This window comes from Pipistrellus kuhlii, unplaced genomic scaffold, assembly GCF_014108245.1.
Source record: "Pipistrellus kuhlii isolate mPipKuh1 unplaced genomic scaffold, mPipKuh1.p scaffold_m20_p_7, whole genome shotgun sequence".
Lineage (NCBI taxonomy): Eukaryota > Metazoa > Chordata > Mammalia > Chiroptera > Vespertilionidae > Pipistrellus > Pipistrellus kuhlii.
In genome coordinates this window covers 61,240,762-61,267,131 of record NW_023425573.1, presented here as the reverse complement: position 1 = coordinate 61,267,131, position 26,370 = coordinate 61,240,762, and the positions used below count along the sequence as shown (strand labels likewise).

General features: G+C 37.7%; 1 protein-coding gene across 1 annotated transcript; it reads right to left on the bottom strand.

The window, feature by feature from the left end:
- Nucleotides 1-2,648: 2,648 nt before the first annotated feature.
- LOC118709729 (ras-related protein R-Ras2-like) lies at nt 2,649-25,185 on the bottom strand. The gene is given in 3 exon segments (XM_036421999.1): nt 2,649-4,477; nt 4,480-4,803; nt 25,098-25,185. Coding segments are annotated over 3 exon segments (834 nt in total). The 3' UTR covers nt 2,649-4,055.
- Between the last annotated feature and the right edge of the window lie 1,185 nt (nt 25,186-26,370).

Genomic DNA, 26,370 nt, shown 5'->3' with positions numbered 1-26,370 from the left:
TATTGGGATGTTTGTGTTTGTGTATGTATACATACACACACGTGCAGCTGCACATGCATGGTGGGGTGAAAGATGGGAGAGTGGACAGAGAACAATAGGAAATAGCAGAAGTCTTTAATCTGATTATAGAAGCCCTTCTGACATAAATTAATGTCCTGCTATTCTGCTATTATTGGTATAATAACAACAACAAAATCTACAAAGCCAAAATTAAGTCAGTTTGACTACTATTCTTTTCAGGCTAGAGTACATTCTTGCAGGACACAGCTTTAATGTATATTACTTTATCCATCCCAATCTTCTCCACAGAAAAAAAAATACAACAAGGCAAAACTAATCAATAACTTTAGATTCATCAACCAGTGAGCACACATATATAAAATACTATATCATTAACACCTTATGTCACACTATTAAAAGAAAAACAGCTACTTCCTTTGGCTCAAAGGAGACTGCGGTTAAAACTTACCCACATTCTGAAGGTGAGTTCTTTCCCAAGACAATCCCTCTCAATTAAGACCTGGTGTTTCATTTTGCACAGCCACCAAAAATTTTGTATTGATTTTTAGAGAGAGGAATGAGGGGGGGGGGAAGAGAGAAACTGAGGTGAGAGAAACATTGATCAAGTTGCCTCTCTCATGCACCCCAACCTGGGATCAAACTCACAACCTGGATATGTGCCCTCACCAGAAATCGAACCCATTACCTTCTGACATATGGGATGATACTCCAACTGAGCCCATCAGCCAGAACCATAGAATATTTTTTATTAAGAGATGGATGTGATACAGTAGAAGGAGGTACTCTGTGAGCATATCATCATGCTCTATGGTCATGAACTCATCTAGTGGGCCTCCCTTGGGAATAATTCTACATATATATTATCTCATGTAATCCTCACAGCAATCTTGTGACAGAGGGAGGCAGATGAGGAAACTGACACTCAAAGAGGTTGTCTTTTGCCAAAAGCTACACACTAGAAAGGGACAGCTTCTCTATATGAATTCTATATTTTGACTTGAAAGTCTGAGCTCTCTCATGTCTTATCAACTCTTAAATAGTTGTTAGCACATCTGGCAAGGTCAGCAGAGCTCAATGAACTACTGAGTTCCACATTGTACTATTCCTAATGCATTCATTCACTTTAGGTGTTTCCTGCTCATGGTTCAAGATGCAAATACTAGTATTTCAGGAACTAGTAGAGCACAGAAACTACTGAAGTTTCCTACATAATTGGGAAGGCAAGCAGGAAGGGGGCACTCTGTAAACTGAAGTTAGATGCAGAGGAGAATTAAGGAGCATACCTCCCAAGAGGCCTCTCCATTTAACGATTTCCCTGTATTTGACCTTACTCATAAATTAAGTAACTGTACAAGTAAAAAGACTAAATAGCATGTAAATATGTGAGAAATGCACTGGTGATGGTTTCATACAGGTTTTCAAGGAAAACAGTGGTGTTTTGAGGGCACTTTTTTGGCATTTGAGGTTAGCAGCAAATACAACCATGTCTCCGCATAGCAAATTTTTTTATGCCCCACTAAGTGACAATGTTCTGATAAGGGCAGCGCTCAACTGACTCAGTGTAGCAAATATCATACTTTGACTTATATGCACCTCCTCTGCTTTTATGGTGCCATCTGCAGAGAAATAAATCATCGTAAAGTTGACTGAGTGTGTCCTATGTTCATCCGCTTGACTGTGTTTGTTGTAATTGACTGGCAATAATAAAAGAGGATTAGGGAAAAGAGGCTGCGGTATTGTCAAGTGGATGTTACTTGACCCACAACTTCCAGAGGATGATCAGAACACAGACGGCTGAGAGGAAAGAAGACGCCATCCTAGGAAAGCATGGATAGAAGGCATAGAAAGAATGTGACAGTGTGGCATCTCTGTCTTCGTGGAGAGGGATGGCATGTGGTAGAAAGAAAAAAAAAAGGAAGGGCATTTTGCATAGTTAAAAAAAGAGTAGTTTCATTTAAATAGTTCATATTAACTAATAGGAGATGATTTTAGAACTGTAGAATTCCCTAAGGTTCTTGAACACCATCATTTGGGTTTATTTTTATGTTACATTTGACATTTCAGCATAGTAGCATTGTAGCAGACTGAGGAAATTGTCTTTAAATGAGCCTTCTATGCAGGCTCTCCTACTTACTATGCCTCTTATACCAGAACATGAACCTAATAGAAAGTAGTGTCCAGCCAAACCAGAACACTTTATACATTCAAAAATGTGGAAGTGGTTTTGGAAAGAGGGTACACAAATAAATAAATGACATGTAGAAGTTATGAGAGTTATGAGAGTTGAGTACATGTTACTCCAAACATTTGAACCATAATATCCACACATTGTATTATGTTATCACTTTTACTTCCCCAATTAAAGAAATAATAAAAAACTCTGGCCAGAGTTTTTTCTGATGGTCTGATGGATTTGTTGCTTGTACATCTTCCTTCTGCTTCAAGATTCTTATTACTCATCAGATATTTTTTAACATTTTCTTATTAATTTCTTTAATCACTTTTGAAGTTTTAGTTTTGCTTTTCCAAATTTATCTTGTATTATGTGAGGCTGTTCTTTTGGTTAGTATTTTTTTTTTTTTTTTTTTTTTTTTTTTTTTGTGTGTGTGTGTGTGTGTGTGTGTGTGTGTGATAACAGATCAATTTTAATTCCAGCACCTGAAACTCTACAAGGGTACGCTTTATGAACCTCCTGGGACTGTTGTACACATTCAATAAAGTGACAACTGTGCAATACCACTTAGTATCTCAAAATCAGGAACAGACTTTTGAATTGTTTAAACACAATCCACAGAATTAAAAATGAAATCAGAAGCCACCCCCAGTTATAATAATTGTCCATTTAAAGGTTTACAGGTACTACCAGACACACAGTCAATATCTAGCGGGACGGTGAGGGTGATTTCAGATCCTCATCCTGCTGTCCTCTCCTGGGCAGGTTTCTCGGGTGGCTACGTGACTGGCCAAAGATTGCCACGACCAGGACCAGAAGAGCAAGTCAAGTTCCACCACAGTTCCTGTAGTTTTCACTTTTTTTTTCTTTGTCAGTTAAAAGTGAACAGTGAGAATTAAATACTTATCTTTACATATGCACAAGGTATGCTGTGAAAGCATAGTTGCTTACAAACATATAAAAATCCTTGTTAACTAGTTTGATAAGAAAATAATGTATAAAAGCATATAGCAAAAACATTAATCATCTCTGACCCTGGGAAGATGAATTCCTTGTTTTATATTACAACAAAAACAGTTTTAGTTTTTTTGAACCCCCTTATCCAGAAATACTTACAAAGGAAGACACACATAAATTCTTTATTTTTACTCTGGAAAAGGTTGTGAAAGAGTGAAATTAGAAAACCAAGACCATTGAAATGCCTAAGTCCAGAATGAGTCCAAATATTTGGCCATACAGAATAGTATCATCTTTAAGAGCAGGAGTAATAATAAAGGCTTTTAAAGCAGTTTTTACTTTATAAATACAATAGGCATTTTGGTATTTTGGCCACTGGAAAACAGAGGCTGTAGCATTAGTAAAGGTCTGAGATGTCTCACTTTTGAGGATTCGATTCAGTGTATTTAAGGTAACTAAAGGTGACATAAAAAGTTTTAGAGATAGGCAAAAATCCACATTTTAAAAAAACACCTACGTTTCTATTTAGATTAACAGTTGGCAATATGATTCCAGACGATAAAAGTTATTCTCAAAACCCATGATTTCAGCTTGGCAAACAGCTTAGGTTCCAAATCTGATTCATTCCTATTAAAATGTAAGCCCTTAAAAAAGAATGTGTCTGTTTACACAGTTATATCTTTTGAAATAATAAGAAAACTTTTGAAGCAGCCTTAGTGTTTCCTTTCCATCTGCCTTGAGACTGCCATGGGGTCGGCCTCACAGAAGCAGTCAGCCAGCTTCTTGGTCAGAGGCCCCCGCCGTGATCACTGGTCTAAGGCTAGAAAGGTACCATCGTGCCGTCACCGTAAGGAGAGAAGGTGAGAGCTTTCCTGGCCGTTGGTATCTATAACTAAGGGGATCCTTAGAAAATGACACAATGGCAGCCTTTTTTGTCTTTTTCTTTCCGCGTTGGTTCTGGTGAAGGAGGACATTTCTGCTCTTGAAATTTCCTTATAACCCGGACAAGTTCATGGAAAGCTTGATCTACATTCATCCTAATCTTTGCAGATGCCTCCAGATAAGTAACCTTCAGCTGTCGTGCTAACTGCTGTCCTTCTTCCTGTGACACCTGTCTCTGATGATCCAGATCTGCCCTGTTACCGATTAAAATCATTGGAAACTCATCACGATCCTTTACTCTGAGAATCTGTCTTTGGAACTGACGGATTTCTTCAAAACTGCCTCTATCTGTGATGGAAAAGACCCACAGGAAACCCTCGCCAGTGCGCATACACTGCTCTCTCATGTCTCCAAACTCTTCTTGTCCTGCTGTATCTAGCCAGGCCGCTCCATCACGCACTGCTTGGTGTAGGAGTCCTCCATGGTTGGATCATAATCCGTCCCGAAATAGGACTGGATGAACTGGATGGTGAGCGCCGACTTGCCCACGCCACCCCCGCGGACCACCAGGAGCCGCCCCGCCCGCGGGCCGAGGCCCTGGGGACGCCGCCCAGCCCGGCCGCCCGAGGCCCGGCTCCGGGGATGAGCGGCCGGGGGTCCAGGGCGCCGCGGGGAAGCGGGGTGACCGCAGGGGCCGGGGGCAGCCGCGACCGAGGGGCGCGCCAGGCTACACGTCTCCGCAGCGCCTGCCCAACCAGCCTCCAGCGCCGCTACAAATGGCCATCTGGGTGGTTAGTATTCTTCTGAAATGAGAGAAAAGAAGCTTATGTTTTCAAATTTCCCTTGCAGGAATTTTTTTTTTTTTTTTTTTTTAATGAAGTCAATCTAAAAATAAAAAATAAAAAAAAGCTGTATAACATTTATTCTTTTTGATTTCCTATCCTTAAATGGTCCCAATCTTAAAAAACAACTTGGATACTTTAAACTCTGTCTTGTAAGTAGATGGTCAGGGAAACTTAATTACTCTACTTACTTACTGTAGAAAGGCAGACTATGGCACTCAAATTGTGTCACTTTTAAAATGGACGTTAATGTCTGGCTGGTGTGGCTCAGTGGTTGAGTGCCAATCCAATCCATGAACCAGGAAGTCACAGTTCCATTCCCAGTCAGGGCACATGCTCGGGATGCAGTTCATTCCCCAGTAGGAGGCTTACAAGAGGCAGCTGATTGATGTTTTCTCTCTCTATTTATTGATGTTTCCATCTCTCTCTAAACATCAAATAAAAAATAATAAAATAAAAATAAGTATTATTTTGAGCTGAAAGTAGTTGAAAAGAATTAGGTACAAAAAGTTTTCTATCCTCCCCTATTCATCCAAGATCAGGACATAGATTTACAAAGGTGTGTGTCCCTCCTCCTGTCTCTACCAGGAAGAACAAAAATTAATCATTGACAACAATTTTAGACTCAGCAGTCTGGAGACAGCCCTAGAGGAATTTACATACCAAGCTTTACTAACAAGTCTTTATCTACCATTAGTTTCTCATATATTTGCCTTTCCATAATTTGTCCCCTCTAGAGATGCAAAGTCATTTCCACTTCTTTAACATTTAAAATTTATTACTCCTTTCTTAAGATGATATCTAAGGCTAAATTCTTCTTCTCCTTCTTCTTCTTCTTCTTCTTCTTCTTCTTCTTCTTCTTCTTCTTCTTCTTCTTCTTCTTCTTCTTCTTCTTCTTCTTCTTCTTTAAATGCAGAGAGAGAGAAACATTGGTGTGAGAGAGACACATCAGTTGGTTCCCTCCCACATTTGTCCTTACCGGGTCAGTGATAAGCCTACAATCAAGATAGGTGCACTTCCCAAAACTGTTTGGCTCAGTGGATAGAGCATAGGTCTGCAGACTGAAGGGTCCCGGGTTTGATTCCAGTCAAGGGCATGTACATTGGTTGCAGGCACATCCGCTGTAGAGGGTGTGTAGGAGGTAACTGGTCAATGTTTCTCTCTCATCGTTGTTTCTAGCTCTCTATCCCTCTCTCTTCCTCTCTGAAAAAAATCAATTTAAAAATATTTTAAAAAAAGATAGGTGCACGTGACCAGAATAAACCCATGACCTGTCAATATATAAACTGACACTCTAACAATTAAATCAAACCAGCTAGGGCTAAGGCTAAGTTCTAACCAAAACTTTGAGGTACTCATTTCCAGGTAGTCTCATGTGCCATATGCATAATGTACACATTGATAAGTTTTCGTTTCTTTTTCTTTTCTTAGTCTGTCCTTGGCCAGGCTAATATAAAGGTCCTCAGCTGGAGAACCAAAATGGGTAGTAGAAGAAATTTTTATTTCCCTATATCACTTCATTCCAAAATGTTGTGGATTTCTCTTCAAATCTTTATGATTACATAATTTCAATATGACATAATATTAAATATGAAAATCTCAAGTCCAAGCTCTACAATGCTGAGTAAATCCTTTGGGCACCTAACCTTGCAAAGCGGTATAGGTCTAAGGGTGGATATCAGCATCAAACTTAACTAGAACCAAGATGGTGGTGGCACAGTAAATGCATCACCTCCCACAATCAAATCAAAATTACAACTATAATACAGAGCAACCATCATTCGGAATCACCTGAAATCTGGCTGAATGGAAGTCCTACAACTAGATAAGTAAAGAAGAAAGCACATTGGGCTGATAGGAGGGTTGATGGTACGGAACATGCTGCTCTGACACCCATGTGTGGTATTTTGTTTTGTTTTTTTTAATATCAGGAGGGATATATCAGTTGCAGAGGCCTCTTGTGAGAAACAAGGGGTCTCAGCCCAACATCAGACCACTCAGCCCACACATGGTTTCACCTAGAGGTCCCAGCTCAGGTGACTAGAGAGACTGAGTCACTGCACCCTATAGGATGCCTACTTTACAAGGTCACTATCAATCCCAGGAGACATAGCAGCTCTACTTAATATGTAGAAACAAACACATGGAAGCAACCAAAACACCGAGACAAAGAAACATGTCACAAATGAAAGAACAGAAAAAATCTCCAGAAAAAGAACTTGAATAAAATGAAAGCAAACAAATTACTAGACACAGAGTTGAAAATAATGGTTAGAAGGATGCTCAAGGATCTTAATGAGAGCTTCAAGTGACTTAGTGAGAATTTCAAAGATATGAAAAAGGACCAGTCAGAAATTAAGCATATACTAACTGAAACAAAGAATAATTTTTTTAAAATATATTTTATTGATTTTGTACAGAGAGGAAGGGAGAGAGATAGAGAGTTAGAAACATCGATGAGAGAGAGTCATTGACCAGTTGCCTCTTGCACACCCCGCACTGGGGATATGCCCACAACCAAGGTACATGCCCTTGACCGGAATCGAACCCAGGTCCCCTCAGTCCCCAAGCCGACGCTCTATCCACTGAGCTAAACCGGTCCTGGCTGAAACAAAGAATAATTTACAGGGAATCAATAATAGAAAAGAAGATACCAAGAATCAAATCAGTATTTTGGAATATGAGTTAGCAAAAAACATCCAATTAGTTGAGCAAAAAGAAAAAAGAATCCAGAAATATGAAGATAGCATAAGAAGCCTCTGGGATAACTTCAAGCATACCAACATTTGCATTATGGAGGTGCCAGGAGAAGAGAGAGACCAAGTTATTGAAAACCTATTTAAAGAAATAATGAGAAAATGTTCCCTACCTGGTGAAATAAATAGACCAGACTTACAAGTCCTGGAAGCATATCATCCCAAACAAGATGAACCCAAAGGGGCCCATACCAAGAAACATCATAATTAAAATGCCAAGGCTCAAAGACAAAGAAAGAATCTTAAAAGCAGCAAGAGAAAAGCTGTTAGTTACCTATAAGGGAGTGCCCATATGATTGTCAACTGTTTTCTTAATAGAAACTTTGCAGACCAGAAGGAAGTGGCAATAAGTATTCAAAGTGATGAATAGCAAGGACCTGCAACAGTGATTACTACCCAGCAAAGCTATCACTTAGAATTAAGGATTAGATAAAGAGCTTCACAGACAAGAAAAAGTTAAAGGAGTTCATCACCACCAAACTAGTTTTACATGAAATGTTGAAGGGTGTTCTTTAAAAAGAGAAAGAAGGAGAATAAATATATAAAATATGAACAATAAAATGGAAATAAATATATATCTATGAACAGTTGAATCTAAAAATAAAAGTAAAGGAACAAAATAAACTCATGAATAAACTAGAACCAGAGGCATGATAACATGAAGCAAACTGACAAATCACAAAGGGAAAGGATGAGGGGAAGGCAGGAAGAGATTAACCAAAGAATTTATATGCAAAAATGCATTACCTATGGACACAGACAATAGGGTAGTGAAGACCTGGGACAGGAACCAGGTAGTGGGGGGTCAATGAAGTATAAAGGAGGGCATCTGCAATATTCTCAAAAGTAAAGATTTTAAAATAAAATAAAATTTAATTTAATTTAAAAGAAAACTTAGCAAGTCCTGCAGGGAGAGAATGGGAAAAACAGCATGACAAATACAAGAAACAATCAATGAACCAGTCAGCACCGATACGTGGTTTTCCTAATAGAGTCCATGCCAGGCATCAGGAGAGATGATAACAGATCTTTCTTGCCTTAGTTCTGATTTGCAGATCCAATATTTATTCCAATATTTTCAAATATTCCAAAATTTCAGTATGTATTAAATAATGAAAATTTAAGAACCAACAGTGACAATTAGTTGAATAGTGATGTTATATGGAATCATTATGACTTTAAGGGTTAGGACTTTGTAGTAGAATTAGAGATGCAAAAGTTTCTGAAACAAAAATGTAATTTATTATGAGAAGTGAAGACCAATGAAGCAGAAGATGAAGACTGGAGATGACATATTCTGGAAATAATGATATTTCACTTAAGAGAAGCCTTCATCAAGACAGAACCTGAAGTAACAGAAGACCTGTTTATCAATCAGAAATGTCATGACTCAGTGGAGGGGCCACAATTCAAGGAACAAAGAGCAAAAGTTGTTGACTGAAAAGTTCTACAATTAAAACAGCTATAAAATCCTGTGTCATACAGATAGTCTGTTGACACTCTGCACATAATTTGCATCTACACAATGCCAGTGAATTATTATCAGGGCAGAATAAAACATGCCACTTTAAAAGTAAAATTGTGGCTTTTCTCCTCTGAATGTGTTCTGACTTTGGACACTTAGAATGATCAACTTCTATCACAGGTGGAGAGCCATACTCTGAATATTGAGTTTAAGATTTGTCATTTGTTTGAGCTACATTATAATAGTTTAATATTTAAAACAACATTGCTAACATAGCTTTCATACAGGAGCCAAAGAATAGATTGTAATACAGACTAGAAGAAAGTTCAATACATTGCTTCAGGGTACAAAGCAGGTGCAGTTAAGTCTCTGCATGTGCCTCCAATGCTCATGTATTTTAAATGTAAATTGATTTTTAAGAGAAAATATTCTATTGAATATTGATGCAAAGGGATTATACCTTTCTGTTCTATTTTCCTGAGTTGTAAAACTAATTTTCTACCTCTAATGAGAGTCCCATGAAATATTCCGCAATGTTTATAACAAATCTGGCTCTTAAAGAAACAGATTTATATAAACTATAACTGGACCTTTTTTGAATCTATATGCAATTTCTTTCTTTGTAACATTTTGTGCAGGCTTTATCCATAGATGCACTTAAGAATGTTTTGAATAGTAGGGAAAATCAAACTGAAATTGAACAAAGAAGTAAGATAAAATTCTCTTAAAAAGGCTGAACTGTGTAGTGTATATATCTGAACAGATTCAAGTTGTAACCTAGTAATAATAAAGACTTTTCTTAGCACTGCCTACAATTACCATCATTAATAAGAATATATTATATATAAATCAATGACCATTATAACTATAACTCAGAGGCATTTACATAAACAACTTTATAATAAAGAATAAGCCCAGTTACCTGGCCGGTATGGCTCAGTGGTTGAGCATCAACTTACGAACTAGGAGATGAAGTTTTCATTCCCATTCAGGGCACAGGCCCGGGTTGCAGGCATGTGCCCTGACTGGGGGCATTCGGAAGGCAGCTGATCAAAGATTCTCTCATTATTGATGTTTATATCCCTCTCTTCTTCTCCCTTACTCTCTGAAATCAATATATATATGTTTTTAAAAAGGAATAAGCCTAGTTGCATAAAAGCAAGTTAATTTCAATCTCAGTTTGAAGTTAACACACCAATTAAGACCATGGTGAATGTCTGTAATTACAGGGCTGTGTTGTACATCTGTGTGTGTGGTGTGTTTTTTTTTCTTTTCTTGAAGCTATTACTGAAGAAGATACATAAGGCATGATGGTCACATTATTTTCTTTGGTCATGTTTGAGGAAGGTCACTTGTAATAAACCTAAGGTGGCTTAGGGAAGGAAAGGCCGGTGGATCTGTAAATGTAAATAGCTACCTGACTAATGTATCTATGCAATGATGAGCACAGCAATTAGTTGAATTCCTCATAGGAATACATATGCAAAAAATAAATAGGCCATGCATTGTTATTGTTGGGAAAAGAGTTGGCACTCTACAAACATCAAGTTAAAAAGTAATAAATCAAAATAATTTCTGGAAAAGTGATGCCTGAATCCAAGTTCCTAGCATCCTACCCTATTGATTTCAGTCATATTCTCAACTGCTATTTCTAAATGAACCATTACTTGAGTAAATTGTTAAGTTCTCAGGCTCTTCTGGTTTTTGAGACAATGAACCAATAATGAATCTCACCATTATCTAAGCTCTAAATTCAGAATAGCTCTATTACTGTCAACTGGCTTAAAATGTAGTGACATCAGGCTCCTATCCCTTTGCAATGCATCAACTCTAATCCCCCATTAAGACATAAGCCTTTGCCCTTTTTGAGACAAAGCGTAACCTAGATCTGATAATCTTACCATATGAGTGAGCCAACAAAGAGGGACTTTTCCACAGGTGAGTAGTAGCGAATACTCAGGGGGGTGGAGTGAAGAGGTAATTCAAGCTGAAGTTCCTCCACATGAAACCCTGAGGCCAGATATACCAACTTTCTCTTCCCAAACTCAAACTAATCTGGAAAGAAAGAGAAATATATGCAGATGGTTTATCTTATTTTAGCCAAATAGATGCCTGGGGACCAAGTGTGGAAAGTCAAATTCTGAGGTTCCTAGAGAAAGCTTTCTCTCAGAAATCCAAGGACTGCTGAGAAGCAGGTGACACCTGAACACATGTGTGTCATCCTAGGAGTACTCTGGCCTTGGAAGTTGGAGCGTTATACCAGTGGATGCACTTGAATTTGAATTTTGGAGAAGAGCAAATTTTTTAATGAAAGAGACTATAAAGTTAAAGTGTTCTTGATGGAGCCTCAAATGAAGGCAGGCAGATTGTCCATCACCAATGCCTGGTTGTGGACACTACAGCACCTCCCATCACTTGTTTCCACTGAGTTATCTCACTCTCTTAATCTGGGTTATAAAGGTAATAAAGCCAATAGTAGATACATGCTTAAGGGAATTCAGCACATAAAATCCAAACGGGTAGGTTATTCTAGAGAATTTGAGTCTGTATTTGAATTTAAATTTGAATCTAGCTTTGAAATTGAATCTGGAAGAAACAGATGGTACAGAAAGAGGAAAAACAACAACAACACAATAACATAAAGATTAATTCAATTATATCATAACTAGAGGCCCAGTGCATGAAATATGTGCATGGGGTGGGGGGTCTCCCTCAGCCCAGCCTTGCCCTCTCCAATCCAGGACCCCTCGGGGGATGTCTGACTGCCAGATGGACATCCAGCAGTCCAACATCACTCTCACAATCCAGGATCACTGGCTCCTAACTGCTCACCCACCTGCCAGCCTGATCACCCCTAACCACCTCTTCCTGCTGGCCTGATTGTCCTCAACTGCCCCCACTGCTGGCCTGGTCACCACCAACTGTCCTCCCTCCCACCCCCCGCCAGCCTGGTCACCCCCAACTACCTCCCCGCTCCTGACCTGGTTGTTCCTTGCAGCCTAGGGTTCAGTCATTTGGTTGTCAGTCACTAACTCTCTTGCCAGCCTGCTGGTAGTTACTGTTACTCTAATGGCATCCTGGACAATTTGCATATTCCTCTATTATTAGTATAGCTCTGACTTTCAGGAAGTAAAGCATATAATTTTCAAACTTAAAAATTATTATAAGAATAAAAGAATAGGATGGTGATTATTAAAAAATGAGGTTAATGATCCTGAAATCTTGTCAGGGTAAAAACACAAAGAGACTGACAAAGGACATATCCAAGAAGCATGATGTGTGAAATATATGAGTTATAGAAAGAAAAAAAAAATGAAATATGTGGGAGGAGATGTACTTAGAGAAATAATACAGAGGAATTTCTCACACATATGAACATGTGTGCATGCACACACACACATCCAAGAATGCTTTGGCCAAAATTTCTGAATTCTAAAAATAGAGAAACAATTCTAAAGGCTTCCAGGCAAAAACAACACATTTGTTTGTTTTTCAAAAGAAACCCAATTGGGCTGTCCTTGAGCCTTGTCTTTCCAATACCAAAGGAAATACATGAGTGGCATAACATCTACAGGCTACTGAAAGAAAGGATTGGCATCCAATTGTCTATATCCAGCTCAGAATCATTCACCCGCCAGAAAAAGAGAACCATATCTGTTAATATTTAAATATCCAAATTTAAATATTTTTCTATACCCATCAGAGGAAATACTCAAGAAAGGATTTAAAACTAAACAACAAAAAAGTGAAACAGATCTCTCAGGTATCTTTATGGAGGACTATGGGCAAGAGAGATCTTCTCTCTTAGCAAGATAAGTAGATTATGTAATTGCTGTGCTTCAGCATTTGTGCATGTTTTATGTCCGGGCCATGATGCTCTCATTTAGTAACTGTTACTATTGTCCTGATGATAATTTTACTCCAGTTTACCTTAAATTGGCGATTAGTCATAAAATCCAGAATAATAAGAAACCATATTTGTAAAAATCAAGAATGCTCATATCCCAGAGTTGCTACTTTTCAGAAGGAAACTTCATTTTGGGTAGATATTGGCTTGTTTCTGGAAATAGGGTGATTGTGTTTTAATTACACATTGAATAGTTAAATTGGGTCCATGGCTTTAGAATTATGTGTTTGTTGGAAAGCATTGTTTGGGGATGCCAGAAGTCAAATTGTAGAATATAGTAAGTATTAATATATTATTTGGTCAGCTCACATCCTTTCATTAGGGAATAATAAAAAATCTACTCTATACTAATTCTCTATTCAATTGCATTCAGCCTGAAGTTATTATCTGTAAATTGTGTGTGTCCACCTTTTTATCATCAAGGTTTTAATTGATATAATTTTATGTTTTGATTTTCATGTTTTTTTCTCTAAATTTTAATGATCTAAAACATACTTATCCCTGTTATAATTTTGTGCAAATTATAATTTTATCATGTGTGTAATAATTATGTGTGTAATACTACTTGATATAATTTGAATTTTAGTTTGCAAACTAATTTTGAGAAAAATAATTTTATGTGATTATTCATATTCTCTCTTTCTCCATTTAAATTGCTTTAACCAAATCGTGCCTACCTACCCACCCCTCTTTTTTTTCAAAGTTTCAGGTCACATTTCTGGCAGCCCAATTTAAAATTAGGAAAACTTTTGTCTTCTATCAGAGCCAAACTTGTATCTTTTTTTCTTTTTCTCTATTTAGAGCCTGTAAGCCTGTAACTTCAGCACTTTATTTGTCTGTTTTCTACTTCTTATCCACAGAAATATTTATATATTTTTTATTCCAGCTATGATTATTTTTGTGGGTTTTTTTTTTCTCTTGTATTATATTACCTATTATTGTTGATTTGGGGATCTATATAGGACATGGTAAACTTTCGCTCCACCTCCCCGCACACATATATACATTTTCTTTTCTTTTCTTTATTTTCATAATCCCAGTTTCTTCCCATTATAAACACCTCTTCTTTTTTCCTAATTCACATACTTCCTAAACCACTATCTATGACTTACATCCATGTGCATTGTTTTAAATATTTATTGTTAAGAGTATTACTGATGTACCCTCCTACCGGTCCTGATGCTCTTTCTTCTTCACTTCTCTGGTTGTAGGACTTCCATTCAGCCAGCTTTCAAGTGTTTCTGAATGATGGTTACCAGTATTCTACATGTTAGTTGTAAATTTGATGTGTTTGTGGGAGGCAGTGAGTACCAGGGTGTTGACCTACTCCGACATCTTGGTTTTCCTTTCCTCCTTGTGGATTTTTAAATAATATATGCTAGTAATATGTATCTGTGTGCTTTGAGCTCATATATTGCATTATGCAATATTTCTTATCATGTAATACATCTCAACATGTCATGATTCAGATTTTTACTAAACATTTTGCTTTTGATGTCTGCCCATGATGACATAGATACATGTTCTTTTATAGTTGTATACTGGTGGTATTTCATCCTATGCATATCATATATTATGTCTATTAACTTCCTTTCCTTGACAGTGATATATGGAGTTTGGTGATCACAGGCAAGTACAAACTATCTCATTGTAGGTTCTTGTCCTACGAAGTTTGAGAAATAAAAGGCTTTTAAGCAACCATGTAGAAGTTTATTGTAAGCATATACAGACTCCCCTGGAGAGGTTTCCCCAAATGGGAAAAACCTGATTTCTCTCTATAATGGGGGAGGGGGGGAATCACTTCCTTTCTCTGAGTTTCTTTGTCCTGATGGTATATTCTCAAGTTAGACCGACACATTTATAAATGCTAGGGGATCTTTATCTATTCATGACATTGTGTAATTGGACACTTCCTTAATTTATGACCCCCATGCTTTCCTAATTGGACACTCTCCTTGAATAGTATCAGTTTCAAAGTTCAAAACCCACCTGGTGCCCCCCTCTTCCTCTTCCCCTTATCTTGTAACATTTCTCTGTCCTCTGTGAATGTATGTCTTCCTCTCCCATGGATTCCCTTCCGTCTTATTCCCTAACTGCCTGTCCTATCTCTCAAATTCCTTTCAACAGCATTTCTAAATCTTTGCTTTGCAAAGCATGCTGAGGTGTACATAGTCACACATTTCTCTTTTTCAGGTGGGAGATGGAGCTGGTTGCCAGCTGGACAGAAAGAGCTATGTCTTCATCTCTGGAGCTATCTTGATGTCTGCTTTTTATTTGGCCAAAATAAGGGCAGTGGGCTTTATAGTGTTCTACTCATGGTTGAAAATTCCCCTGATGACATCCTAAGTTAGGTTGTAACTGGCCTTAACAGTTAAATACTCTTTACAACATAAAGAGCTACTGAGTTCTGTAGGAGGGAACTTTCCCAAAGACCAAATTTTTATGCAGACCTTGACAATTCAAGTCAGAGATTCAGCCCAGTCCCAGCATGCAGAAATTGGAGCAACAGGGAGCTCATACTGTGGCTGTCTTTGAGATCTTTGATGCTTGCCTGTATCTTCTAAATATCATATAAGCCTCAATGGGTCTGTCAAGTCTAAATATCTGAACTGATAAAAACAATATATCAAAAAAAATAGAATTGCTCAGTCATAGGGTATGTTTCTGTTTCATTTCAATAAATTACAAAAAGGTCTCCAAAATGTTTTTACTAACAAAGTGCCCAGAAATTCCTACTTTTCCTCATTCTCTCCAGCTCTAGATGTCAATTTCTATCAATGTGTCTTTAAAGTGTCTGTATATATTTTCAAAAATGTATTGTTCAAGTTTTTTCTTTGTGAATTGCAAACATTAATCCTTTTTTCATTTTCTTTTTGTTTTCTATTTTCCTCAGAACTTCCTTAAATATCATCAATATTAATCTTTTTCTAATCTGTTACTTTTCCCTTAGCTGGATCTATTTCATCTCTACGTTAGTTTCCTCTTTTGTAAACTAGAAACAGTTGTATTTAAAACTATTTTTCTTCCCCTAAGGATTATATGAGATAATACAGGAAAAAAAATACATACAATATTTGACACTTAGTGAGGATTCAATACATAGTAGTTACTTATTAAGCCTCTTTCAAATTTAACTGATTTTTTTTGGACTAGATATATATGTAAATTTAAATTTGATTTAGTCTAGATGGAGTGATTTGTCATCTACTATATTTAATTTTGAACCAAATTCTGAGGCTAGACACAGGGCATTTAGATGTACACTATAGTGATGGATGGAGGAGGTGCAGCTGGGAAATCAGGACCCATTACTCTGCTGTTGAACTCACATTAGCCTGGTGCTTTTGTCTGAGTGGGAAGCAGACCCTGTCCTTGAAGCTGACCTGCCTTTCTGCTGTAAGCACCTGACCTGCCAATGATGGAGGGACCCACACTCTATGTATTTGGGCACAATTGAAGCCATACATACACACACACACACACACACACACACACACATATATATATATATACACACACATTCAAAACTGCAGCACTTTCATCGCCATTACTCTTGTCCCTAATGCATGATTTATCACACAACCTGTCAAAACATTTTGAAAAAAATGTATCATAAAATACATCGTCTACATTGTGTCTGGATTTTTTGTTTGTTTGTTTGTTTTTACTGAGGAGGAACCTGGAAAGTAAAGAAAAAAGCACACTGCTAATGTCATGATAGGAAATAGAATCATTCATAAATTCATGAGGCAAAATATGTTTCCTAAAATTTGTATTATAGATATTGGCAAATAAAGATAGATATGGAAAACAATGGGGAAATTGAAATGTCCTTATAAATGCATGGAGTTTTCTCTTAGCAGAAACTTTTCCTTTTGGTTACTAAAAAAAAAAAAAAAAAAAAAAAAAAAAGTCTCTAAACAATGAAAATATTTCAGAAGTTCTCAGGAAATGATCCTTAAAGTAAATTTCTAGTGTTGATAAAATCCCACTCCAGTATCCCTTCTTCTTGGCTGTTGCAATCAATACTTCTGTTTTAGACAAATTCTATCCTAGCAAGTTCTGGGGGATACTTTATATTTATATATATATATATATATATATATATATATATATATATATATATATGATTAGTCTAAGGGGCCATTATCCCTGGTTGTATATGCTCAGTCTAGGTTGGTAAAAGCATTTTGTTGCCAATGGATGTGGGGTTCTTGGGGTGTTGCAGGCATAGCATTGCTGTGGGACCCACAAGAGAGGACAAGGCCTGTTGGCAAACTTTATTTGGAAAACAAAATTGAAGAAATCCCCCAATACCCATCTCTGTCCGTTTTGCCATGGCAAATCAGGCTCCAAAGCAGTGTCAATGTCCAGAGAGTCTGTGCCATAGTAGAGTTTAATTCCGCCAGCATCGGGCTCGTTTAGCTTGTGTTCCCAGCAGCAATCCATTGTTCTGTGGTGGCATCCAGGCTCCCACATGGAGCTTGCCTTTGGAGTCCCTGTGGCCATCAGCCACGCAGCTGCTCAGGCTGCATGGCTATGGAGAGAGAATGCACAGGGACAGTGGGGATCTCTGAGGGAGAGAGGGAGAGACAGAGAGGGAGATAGAGAAAGTGAGCTTTGTTCTCCTGGGGTTTTAACCGGGAGCGTTTTCAAAATAACCAAGTAACTTCCTAAGATTTCCTGGGCTTGTGGTTGGGGTCCACTACCTAGGGGCTAGATCCTAGCCAATTATACACTTCCCAGTTTAGACTGACATTTTTCTGTGGTTGAACCCCTCCCCTGGCATAATTTTGACTTTATTGTGAATGTGTTTATCCCTTCTTTGTTCTATCCTTTCCGCAGTGACCTACAGGGGCTGGACTGGTGGTTTCCTGGATTGTGTGAAGCTATAGCTTCCTGGTAAAGCAAACAGGCCTCTGATTTGCATCGGAATTTGCTCAACCACATCTGACTTCCCTTGTTTGTTTGCTTTCTTTGCTAGTAACTGCCTAAGGACAGTAACAATTTATAATTTCATCCCTTAAAATTAGTTCCTGTAGTCCTCTGATAAGATAAAAAAGCACATCAAGGCAGAGAGGAAAAGAATGCTGTGTTACTGGACAAGGGACAGGGCCCTGATTGGTTCTATGCAGGGCTGGCTTATAGGGTGTGGGTTCTTGCCTTTGTTCAGAAAAAATTTCACAGCAGGAGTGCAGGTGAGTATGAGGGTATTTTTTGTTTTGGTTTATTTGTTTGTTTGTGTTTGTTTTTAGCTGGGGTCAGTAAAACAAGGAAAAGGTTAGCATAGAAGAAGCAACAAGAGAGCCTAGGCGGTGCTGCCATAGCTCACTGGGAAGTCAGAGAAATGGGGTGCAGGCTCAGGAGTTAGCCTGGGATGAGCTGCTGCTACTCATTGCTCCCCTGGTGCAAAGCCTTCTGGGGACCCTTAGAGTTAAGGAGAAGTGTGCCTGTGGGAGAAGAAAAGCGAGGGAGAGTGAGAAGGGAATGGTGTGGGTTGTTCTCCAGAAGAACATGCATGTCCTGCTTGGTCCTTTGTCTTGAGGCTCTTATCTCTTGCTTTCAGGCAGGGATTTTAGGGGAGGTTTCAGCAGAATATTCATCAGTTTTCTAAATGTGCTCTTTCAGCGTCGTGGTCTCCATTGATTGAAAGGGGTCTTGAGTCATTGCAGCTGGTTCTGGGATCACCCATCTGGTTTTGTTGCTTCACTGAGCCTGGAGCTGAAATACAACTGAGGCCTACATAGTATCTCTAGATAGGTAAATTTCTGTATCCGGCTGGGAAATGCTCAGCCAGTTTGTTCAGCTGTCTCACTTTCCCTAAGCCACTTGTCCTGGCTTACTGGCTATGTCAATGTGACCGGCACAAGCAAGAGAAAAATGAGCTGTTTACATGTGTGTGTAAACTCTTTTCTAGAACCCTCTCTGACCTCCCCCAGGAATCATCATTACATTTTCCCAGTTTCATGGGGATATACTTCCAGAATACTTTGAGTAATTAATTCTAATCATATTATCTGAAGATTAATAGATTAAATATAAATATGAAATGACTATTTTTTAGAAGCTTCAAACAAATAATGGACATTTATTATATAAATCAATTTAATTAATTAATCAAGTAGATCACCAGATATTGTGGACTTATGAAGTGTGTATGTGCCAGGGCTTTACAACTAAGTTAACCCTCTTCTGTAATTCAATGAGCAATAAAGTGTGCTCTCATGGTGTTTGAATTATTAACATAGTCTTATTCCATAGCTCACTCTTCTGTAAACAATATGTCAATAGGCTCAAGTTTCACAAACAAAAGTCTTCTTTCATTGTGTTTTGCTATAATTGTGCTGTAATTCAGAACAAGAAGCAATAAGAAAAGACATACTAGTTATATCTCATAACTCATGAGAGATTAATTAATAAGCAGATATGAAGAAAGAAGCTCTGATGAAACAGATTCCTCTTCAGCTAGATTTTAATAGCAGGTGGGTATTTTTATTAACCTTAAAAAAAGCATTTTGATTTTACTGGTGGAGTTTTTCTAATGTTTTATTAAAAAATAACTGTGCCTTTACTTAAAATTTTTTCTATTAGTAAAAATATAGAACAGAATAGTCTTCAGACCAATGACTAACAACATGGTAGTATTTCAATATACTTTCTAATTTGAAAACCAAAAGTAAATCCTTGAAGTTAAAAAATCTTAAAACTTAAAATTTTTTAAAAATTAAACATACTATGTGCGTGAAACAACTTTCTCCTTTATCTACTGCATGTGTGCCTACTTATCCTAAGGCCCCATGTTCATTTCCAGTAATGTTAAGTCAAGACTGTAAACAGATCCCAGGCCCATGGTTCAGAGGTTTATTTTTTGTTTGTTTGTTTTGTTTTTTGTCTTAATTTTCTATTCCATTGTCATAATGTGTTTTTTATTCTTGATTGCAATTTGTGATATTTTAATATATTTAATTTACTAATTTATATGGTAGTAATAGATTCTAGTGAATAGAGACAATGCAAATGCAATTTAATTCATTAACTTAATAATATTTTATTATCTACTATGGTAAAGGCAGTAAAGACAGATAAAACCTCATGCTCAAGTACCAAATATTCCAGAAGGTAGTCCTGTATACAGATAAATTGAGAATTCTGCATGTGCTAAGAGCTATTAAGAGTGGTACAAAAAGTGCTACAAGTACAAAATCAAAGGGATGTATTTTCATTATTATAGTATCTAAGAGAAATACTGTGGAGTGAGGCTGGAAGAAAAGAGACAAAGGATAATGAGAAAGGAGATGAAACTGGGGTTTGCACTGTGAAAGAAGTGACAGGAACAAGAGCATCCAAAGTAGAGGCTGTAAGCAAAGAAGACACTTTGGATTTGCCAATTAAGAAATCTTCAGAGCTTTGCCAGAGAGGACGTTCAGTAATACAGTGAATGTGGAAGTCAGACTTAAAGGGCATCTGCCATTAAGGAGGCACATTAAGGCATTTCTACTCTGCTCTTCCTTTAAGCCAAGAGAAAACTAAAAAGAAAACCTATTATAAAGTGATAAAGGAAACTTTTTATTTATTTATTTATTTATTTATTTATTTAAATATATTTTATTGATTTTTTACAGAGAGGAAAAGAGAGGGATAGAGAGTTAGAAACATCGATGAGATCAATTGCCTCTTGCACACCCCCTACTGGAAGTGTGCCCGCAACCAAGGTACATGCCCTTGACCGGAATTGAATCTGGGACCTTTCAGTCTGTAGGCCGATGCTCTATCCACTGAGCCAAACCAGTTTCGGCAAGGAAACTTTTTAAATATAGCTAACAGTTATAATTCAAAACTGCAAATTATAAAGAATAGCTGCTGAATACAATAAAGTTTTAGAACTAACAAGTTCTGGGTATGGGAAGTGCACTCATATCTCATGTGAGTCCTGGAGTTCTCCCAAAGCAGGTGGCATGGTCCAAAGGAACACAGTGACATATACCTTATCCAGGGCAATACTTCTGGAAATTTGGATAGGCTGGGGAGCAATCTCTAAACTCCATTCCACACTGAGTGTTAGAAAGAGACATAAGCCTGGAGAAGAAAGGACTTAGATCAGCCATCACCAGAGGAAACTGCAGTCAGTATGGCAGTGGGAAAAAGAGCAGCAGCAATTTACTATACACACAATAATAAGTGTTATCTAAGTCATCCCACAACACAAAAAAAAACTATGTTATCTGGACCTAAACTTAAGCCAAGTTGGTTTATTGCATCAACAAGAAAAAATTAAAAAAAAAGGATTAAACCATACTGGGTGGATAAATCCTCTCATACCTCCCAGATACCACAGTCATGCTTCTCAGTAATAGCAAACTTTAACTCTCTTGGAAATAGTCAGTTAAATAAAATGCCATGGGAAACATAATCTTATATAATAAAAGCCAGGATGGTGTCTCATGACAATGTCACAAAATGGCCACCATAAGATTGTCATCACAAGATGGCCACCACAAGATGGCCAGCAGGGAAGGGCAGTTAGGGGCAAGATCAGGCCAGCATGGGAGGGCAGTTTGCGACAACCAGACCTGCAGAGGAGGACAGTTGAGGTAACCAGACCTGGGGGGGGGGGGGCAGATCGGGAGGACAGTTGGAGACCATCGGGCCAACAGGGGAGCAATTAGGCATCAATCAGGCCAGCAAGTGAGCAATTAGGGTGATCAGGCTGGCAGGCAGAAGTCGTTAGGGACAATCAATCAGGCAGGCAGGCAGGTGAAAGGTTTGCAGCCAGCAGTCCCAGATTGTGAGAGGGATGTCCAAGGGTCCCAGATTGGAGAGGGTGCAGACTGAGCTGAGGGACACTCCCCAATGCATGAATTTTGTACACCAGGCCCCGAGTTTTATTATAATAAAATCTGGCTAAAGTATAAAAGAAGGCCTCAAAGTTTAGATGAAAATTTAAGTTGATTTTTGGAAGAGGGGATCAAAAGAGAAAAGAATGTTTCAATCATATGGAGGTAAACTGCCTAAAGAAAAACATAAAGGTGGTGAGAGAGTTTGGGGCAGTCAAATTCTTTTAGTGGATTTCTCATGGCTGGACTATAGCATCCAGGGGAAGAAGGGCTCCAAATGAGACTTCAGAGGTAAGCACAGGCCAAAACACAAAGAGCCTCATATGAGATGTTGAGAGCTTAATACTTTATGGAAATCATTTTAAAAGCCTTTAATGATTATTATAAGTCATGATTGGGAAGATTAATCTGTGCATGGCATGGAATTTAGGTTATAGGGGGAAATATAGAGCATGAAAAACACGTTAAAAGACTGTCCAAAGGAAGTCACAAGATTATGACAGGTTAGACTGGGACAGGAAGTAATGGTAGAAATGGGATGGAGGGAATAAATAGGCAATAGTACTTGGACAAAATGAGGATTTTATACTTTAGGTAAAGCGCCAATAGGATGATAATTCTGAATTTCATAAAGAGTCATGGATAAAAGATAATGAAGGAAGAGTATCTCCTGCATATTCCTGCTGATTATATTTTTGTTCTGTATTTGTGTCCATTTTATTAATTTAAATTATACAGTGTCCTGCTCAGTTAGCTATCGGTGTTAATAAAACATTAACCGACTATTGCATCCATCCCGTGTCAAGGCAGTGAGTCCAAAAGTTCATTCTTGCAGGCATAATAAAAATACAGGGTTCTCACGTGAGGGGAATAATTACGTACACTATCTTAGGGGAATAATTACAATGGAATTATCTTTGTTCTGACAAAGCACAAAGGCAATTGAAAAGTTAGAAGTCGGAGGATGCATAACCTGCCTTATTCGAAGAAGGTCCTCTGTAAATTGCATGGGAGATGTAGCTAGTTGCTGACCACGCTCCAACTCGAGGGCTGACCCAACTGACCCCACGAAAACCATCCAGACCACAGAGGCCCCTTGTCATGTAATAGAATAGCCTGGAGAAGCTCTGATCAGTACAGTGAAGGCTTTGGGGACCTGACCCTTCTTTCTGAAGCCTTCTTCAGATGAAGGGTTGAGTGGATATTTCAAGTGGATGCTTGAAATATCCACTCAACCTTGAGCCATGGTTGGCAAACTGAGGCTCACAAGCCACGTGAGGCTTTTTGGCCCCTTGAGTGTGGCTCTTCCACAAAATACTGCAGCCTGGGTGAGTTTGTTTTGAAGAAGTTGAGTTAGAAGAAGTTTAAGTTAAAAAAAAAAAAAAGTGGTTAGAAGAAGTTTAAGTTAAAGAAAAAAATGGCTCTCAAAAGAAATTTCAATGGTTGTACTGTTGATATTTGGCTCTGTTGACTAATGAGATTGACCACCGCTGCTCTAGAGCACATGTGTCATACACAAGGCTCGCGGGCCAAATCCGTCCCACCAGGCCTTGCAATGTGGCCCGCACCGCGCTGTCATCACTGCACTCTGCTGCGTTTCCATCACAATGACAGTTTATGACTGTTCAGTAAACCATTTGGCCCGCGATTTAGGCTGGATTTTAGATTTTGGCCCCTTCTCTGATTGAGTTCGACACCCCTACTCTAGAGAATACAATTTTGAGTCAACTGGTGAGAAGTAAATGGTGTACTGAGCAGTAATTAGGGGTCAAAGTGAGAGGGGAAATTTGTTTGGGATCAATAATTACATAATTGTTTACTTGTTTGTTTGTTTATCTGTTCATTAGTATTTGACCAGGGTTGGGGAAATTAGATTATGTATTAAAATGCAATGGGCCACATGGTGGTTAAAAATAAATAAATAAATTGATTGATGCAGTGGAATGATTATTGTACAGTAAATTCAGGAGGAAGTTAGAACTCAATGTTGTTAATCAGGGTTCCCACAAGGACACTAAAGGCAGAACAAAAAGTTCATTTTAATTTCCTAACATCCAGAGCAAAAAGTAGCACGATTGTTCCAAAAACTAAAACCTGAATAATATTTCTCCTATGGTTTTTCAAAAAAGGATAGTGTTTTGAGGTCAAATATATATAAAGTGAAATTCATGTTTCTGCTCCTTTGATTCCCCACAATTCACTCCAAAACAGAAAGTCAAACTGGAGTTCTTGAAGAGCCAAATTCCTTAAGAAAGAAAATAAATGGTATAGTCTGATATAAATCAAACAACTAAGTCTTTGAGATGTCAACTGGTTTTACCATGTTTCTTTAATTGTTAATGAGATCCAAGGATATTCATTCAGAATCTTTTCTTGCTCCAAGGATATGTGTGTTTATTGGGGGGGGAATATAGCTAATATCACTTCTTTCCTGAGTTTCAACCCCACATGTTTCTTTCATTCTATAGAGTATCTCATTCCACCACAGACTGATTATTCCATCAATCGTACTGTGCTGTGCACCAACTCCATTCTTTTATTCCCACCAAATAAACTGTGGTTGGAATTTTAGGTAGAAAATGGCTCACATTTCTGGGCAGCATTATGAATAATCACCAAGCTTCTTTCCCAAACCTTGGCTCATCACTTTTCACCTTCAGGAATCTTAACATTGCTTCCAATTTAAAATGGCAAAGAAATGTTGCTTTTTTTTCCCCTCCAACTACATTCACTTTATAGATTGAGCAGCTTGAGAGTAAAGATGTGGTCTTGGTTTGAACTTTGTCCTCTACACTCAAAGGATTGGGAGGGCAGATATTTATTTGCCTTAATCTTTTGAAGATGTTAAATCATTTTCAAGTTACCAGATACAAATTTTTTGCCTTACCCAGAGAGTAATAGTAAGGTCTAGTTGAAACACTCAGGGTATCTTCCCTTAAAAATAAATGGGTAGATAGCACCATGTTCAAGGAATAAGGTACAATCATTCTCTTGTGTGTGTGTGTGTGTGTGTGTGTGTGTGTGTGTGTGTGTCTGTGTGTGTATGTGTGTGTATGTGTGTGTGTGTTTATAGGGAGGTATTAAAGGAAGAAGCTTGGGTTTTGTGTTCACATGGTGTCAAATACTGAAGACAAACCTGTCCTCTCACTCAGTGGTCAGCGTGTTTTTAGGAATTACTATCTACAAAACCAGTGCAGAATGTTTGAGGCAGACAAAACTTGTGCCAATACCCTAAAAGCAGGTTATAATAGAAACTGTACCTTCAGGTTTCAAATACAGTCCACCCAGAGAAGGTGCTTTACATGCTTTCAGAATGTTCCTTACTCCAGGAGGATAGTCGTTAATCATGTTGGCCACTGTATACACAGTGTTCTTATGACATCTGCATCTCTCCGATGAACCATCCAAGCCATGCGAGACTGCTTTCAGAACTTCTACATATTCAGCAGTCACTCTAAGATGTGTTAGTGCCTAAATTTCTCTTTCAAATGCATCAGCATTTAAATACTGGTAAATGTGAGATGATTAATGTCCTCTTTAAAAAGGAGGTATTCTTTGCCAGGCCATTGTGGATCAGTGGTTGAGTGGTGACTTATGAGCCCAATCAGGGCATATGCCCAGGTTGCTGGCTCTATCCCTGGTAAGAGATCCATGTTGTCCCAAATGACAGTATTTCATCTTTTCTGATGGTGAGTAGTATTCCACAGTGTATATGTACTGCATCTTCTTTATCCAATCATTTATCGAAAGACACTTACTTCAGTTATTTCCATGCCTTGCCCACCATGAATAATGCTGCAATTAACATAGGGCTACATATATCCTTACAAGTAAATGTTTTCAAGTTTTTGGGGTAGACATGCAAAGGAGGGATTGTTGGGTCATATGATAACTCTATTCTTAATTTTCTGAGGAAACTCCATATTATTTTCCATAGTGGCTGCCAAATATATGGTGAATAAAAATGCTTTGACTTACAATATACAGATCACATATCTTAGAAATGTACATTTAAAATCATATAACATTTATCAATGTCACCCTAATAAAATTTAGTAGAAAATAAAAAGAGTGTGCTGATGAGAGGGTCACTAGCATTACTGAAAAAAAAAAAAAAAGAAAAAAAAAAGAAGTTAAGTTTGATGAATGAATATTGATTTTGTAATCAAATGTGACTTTTAAAAAATGTACTTAATAATACTCTGTTTAAAAGATTTAAGGAAAAATAAATAAAGTCGAGCTAGAATTTGACAATAGTTGTACAAGTTATTTAAACATAATATAGCTATGAAATTCTAATCCTTTAAACATATTTTCAATCCCCTCCAAAAGAATTGTTAGTTTTTAAGTGTTCCTCTAATTCAGTCAATTTTTAAAATGACATTTTGCTTAAAAATGATCTATTTCCTCAAGATTATAAAAATAATTATATGGAGTAAGATATAATTCTTATATGTAAATACAAGTTAAAATATCAAGTTTATGGATGTTCTTTTTCAGTTCTTATAAGCTCTTGCTCATCTCCAATAGAAT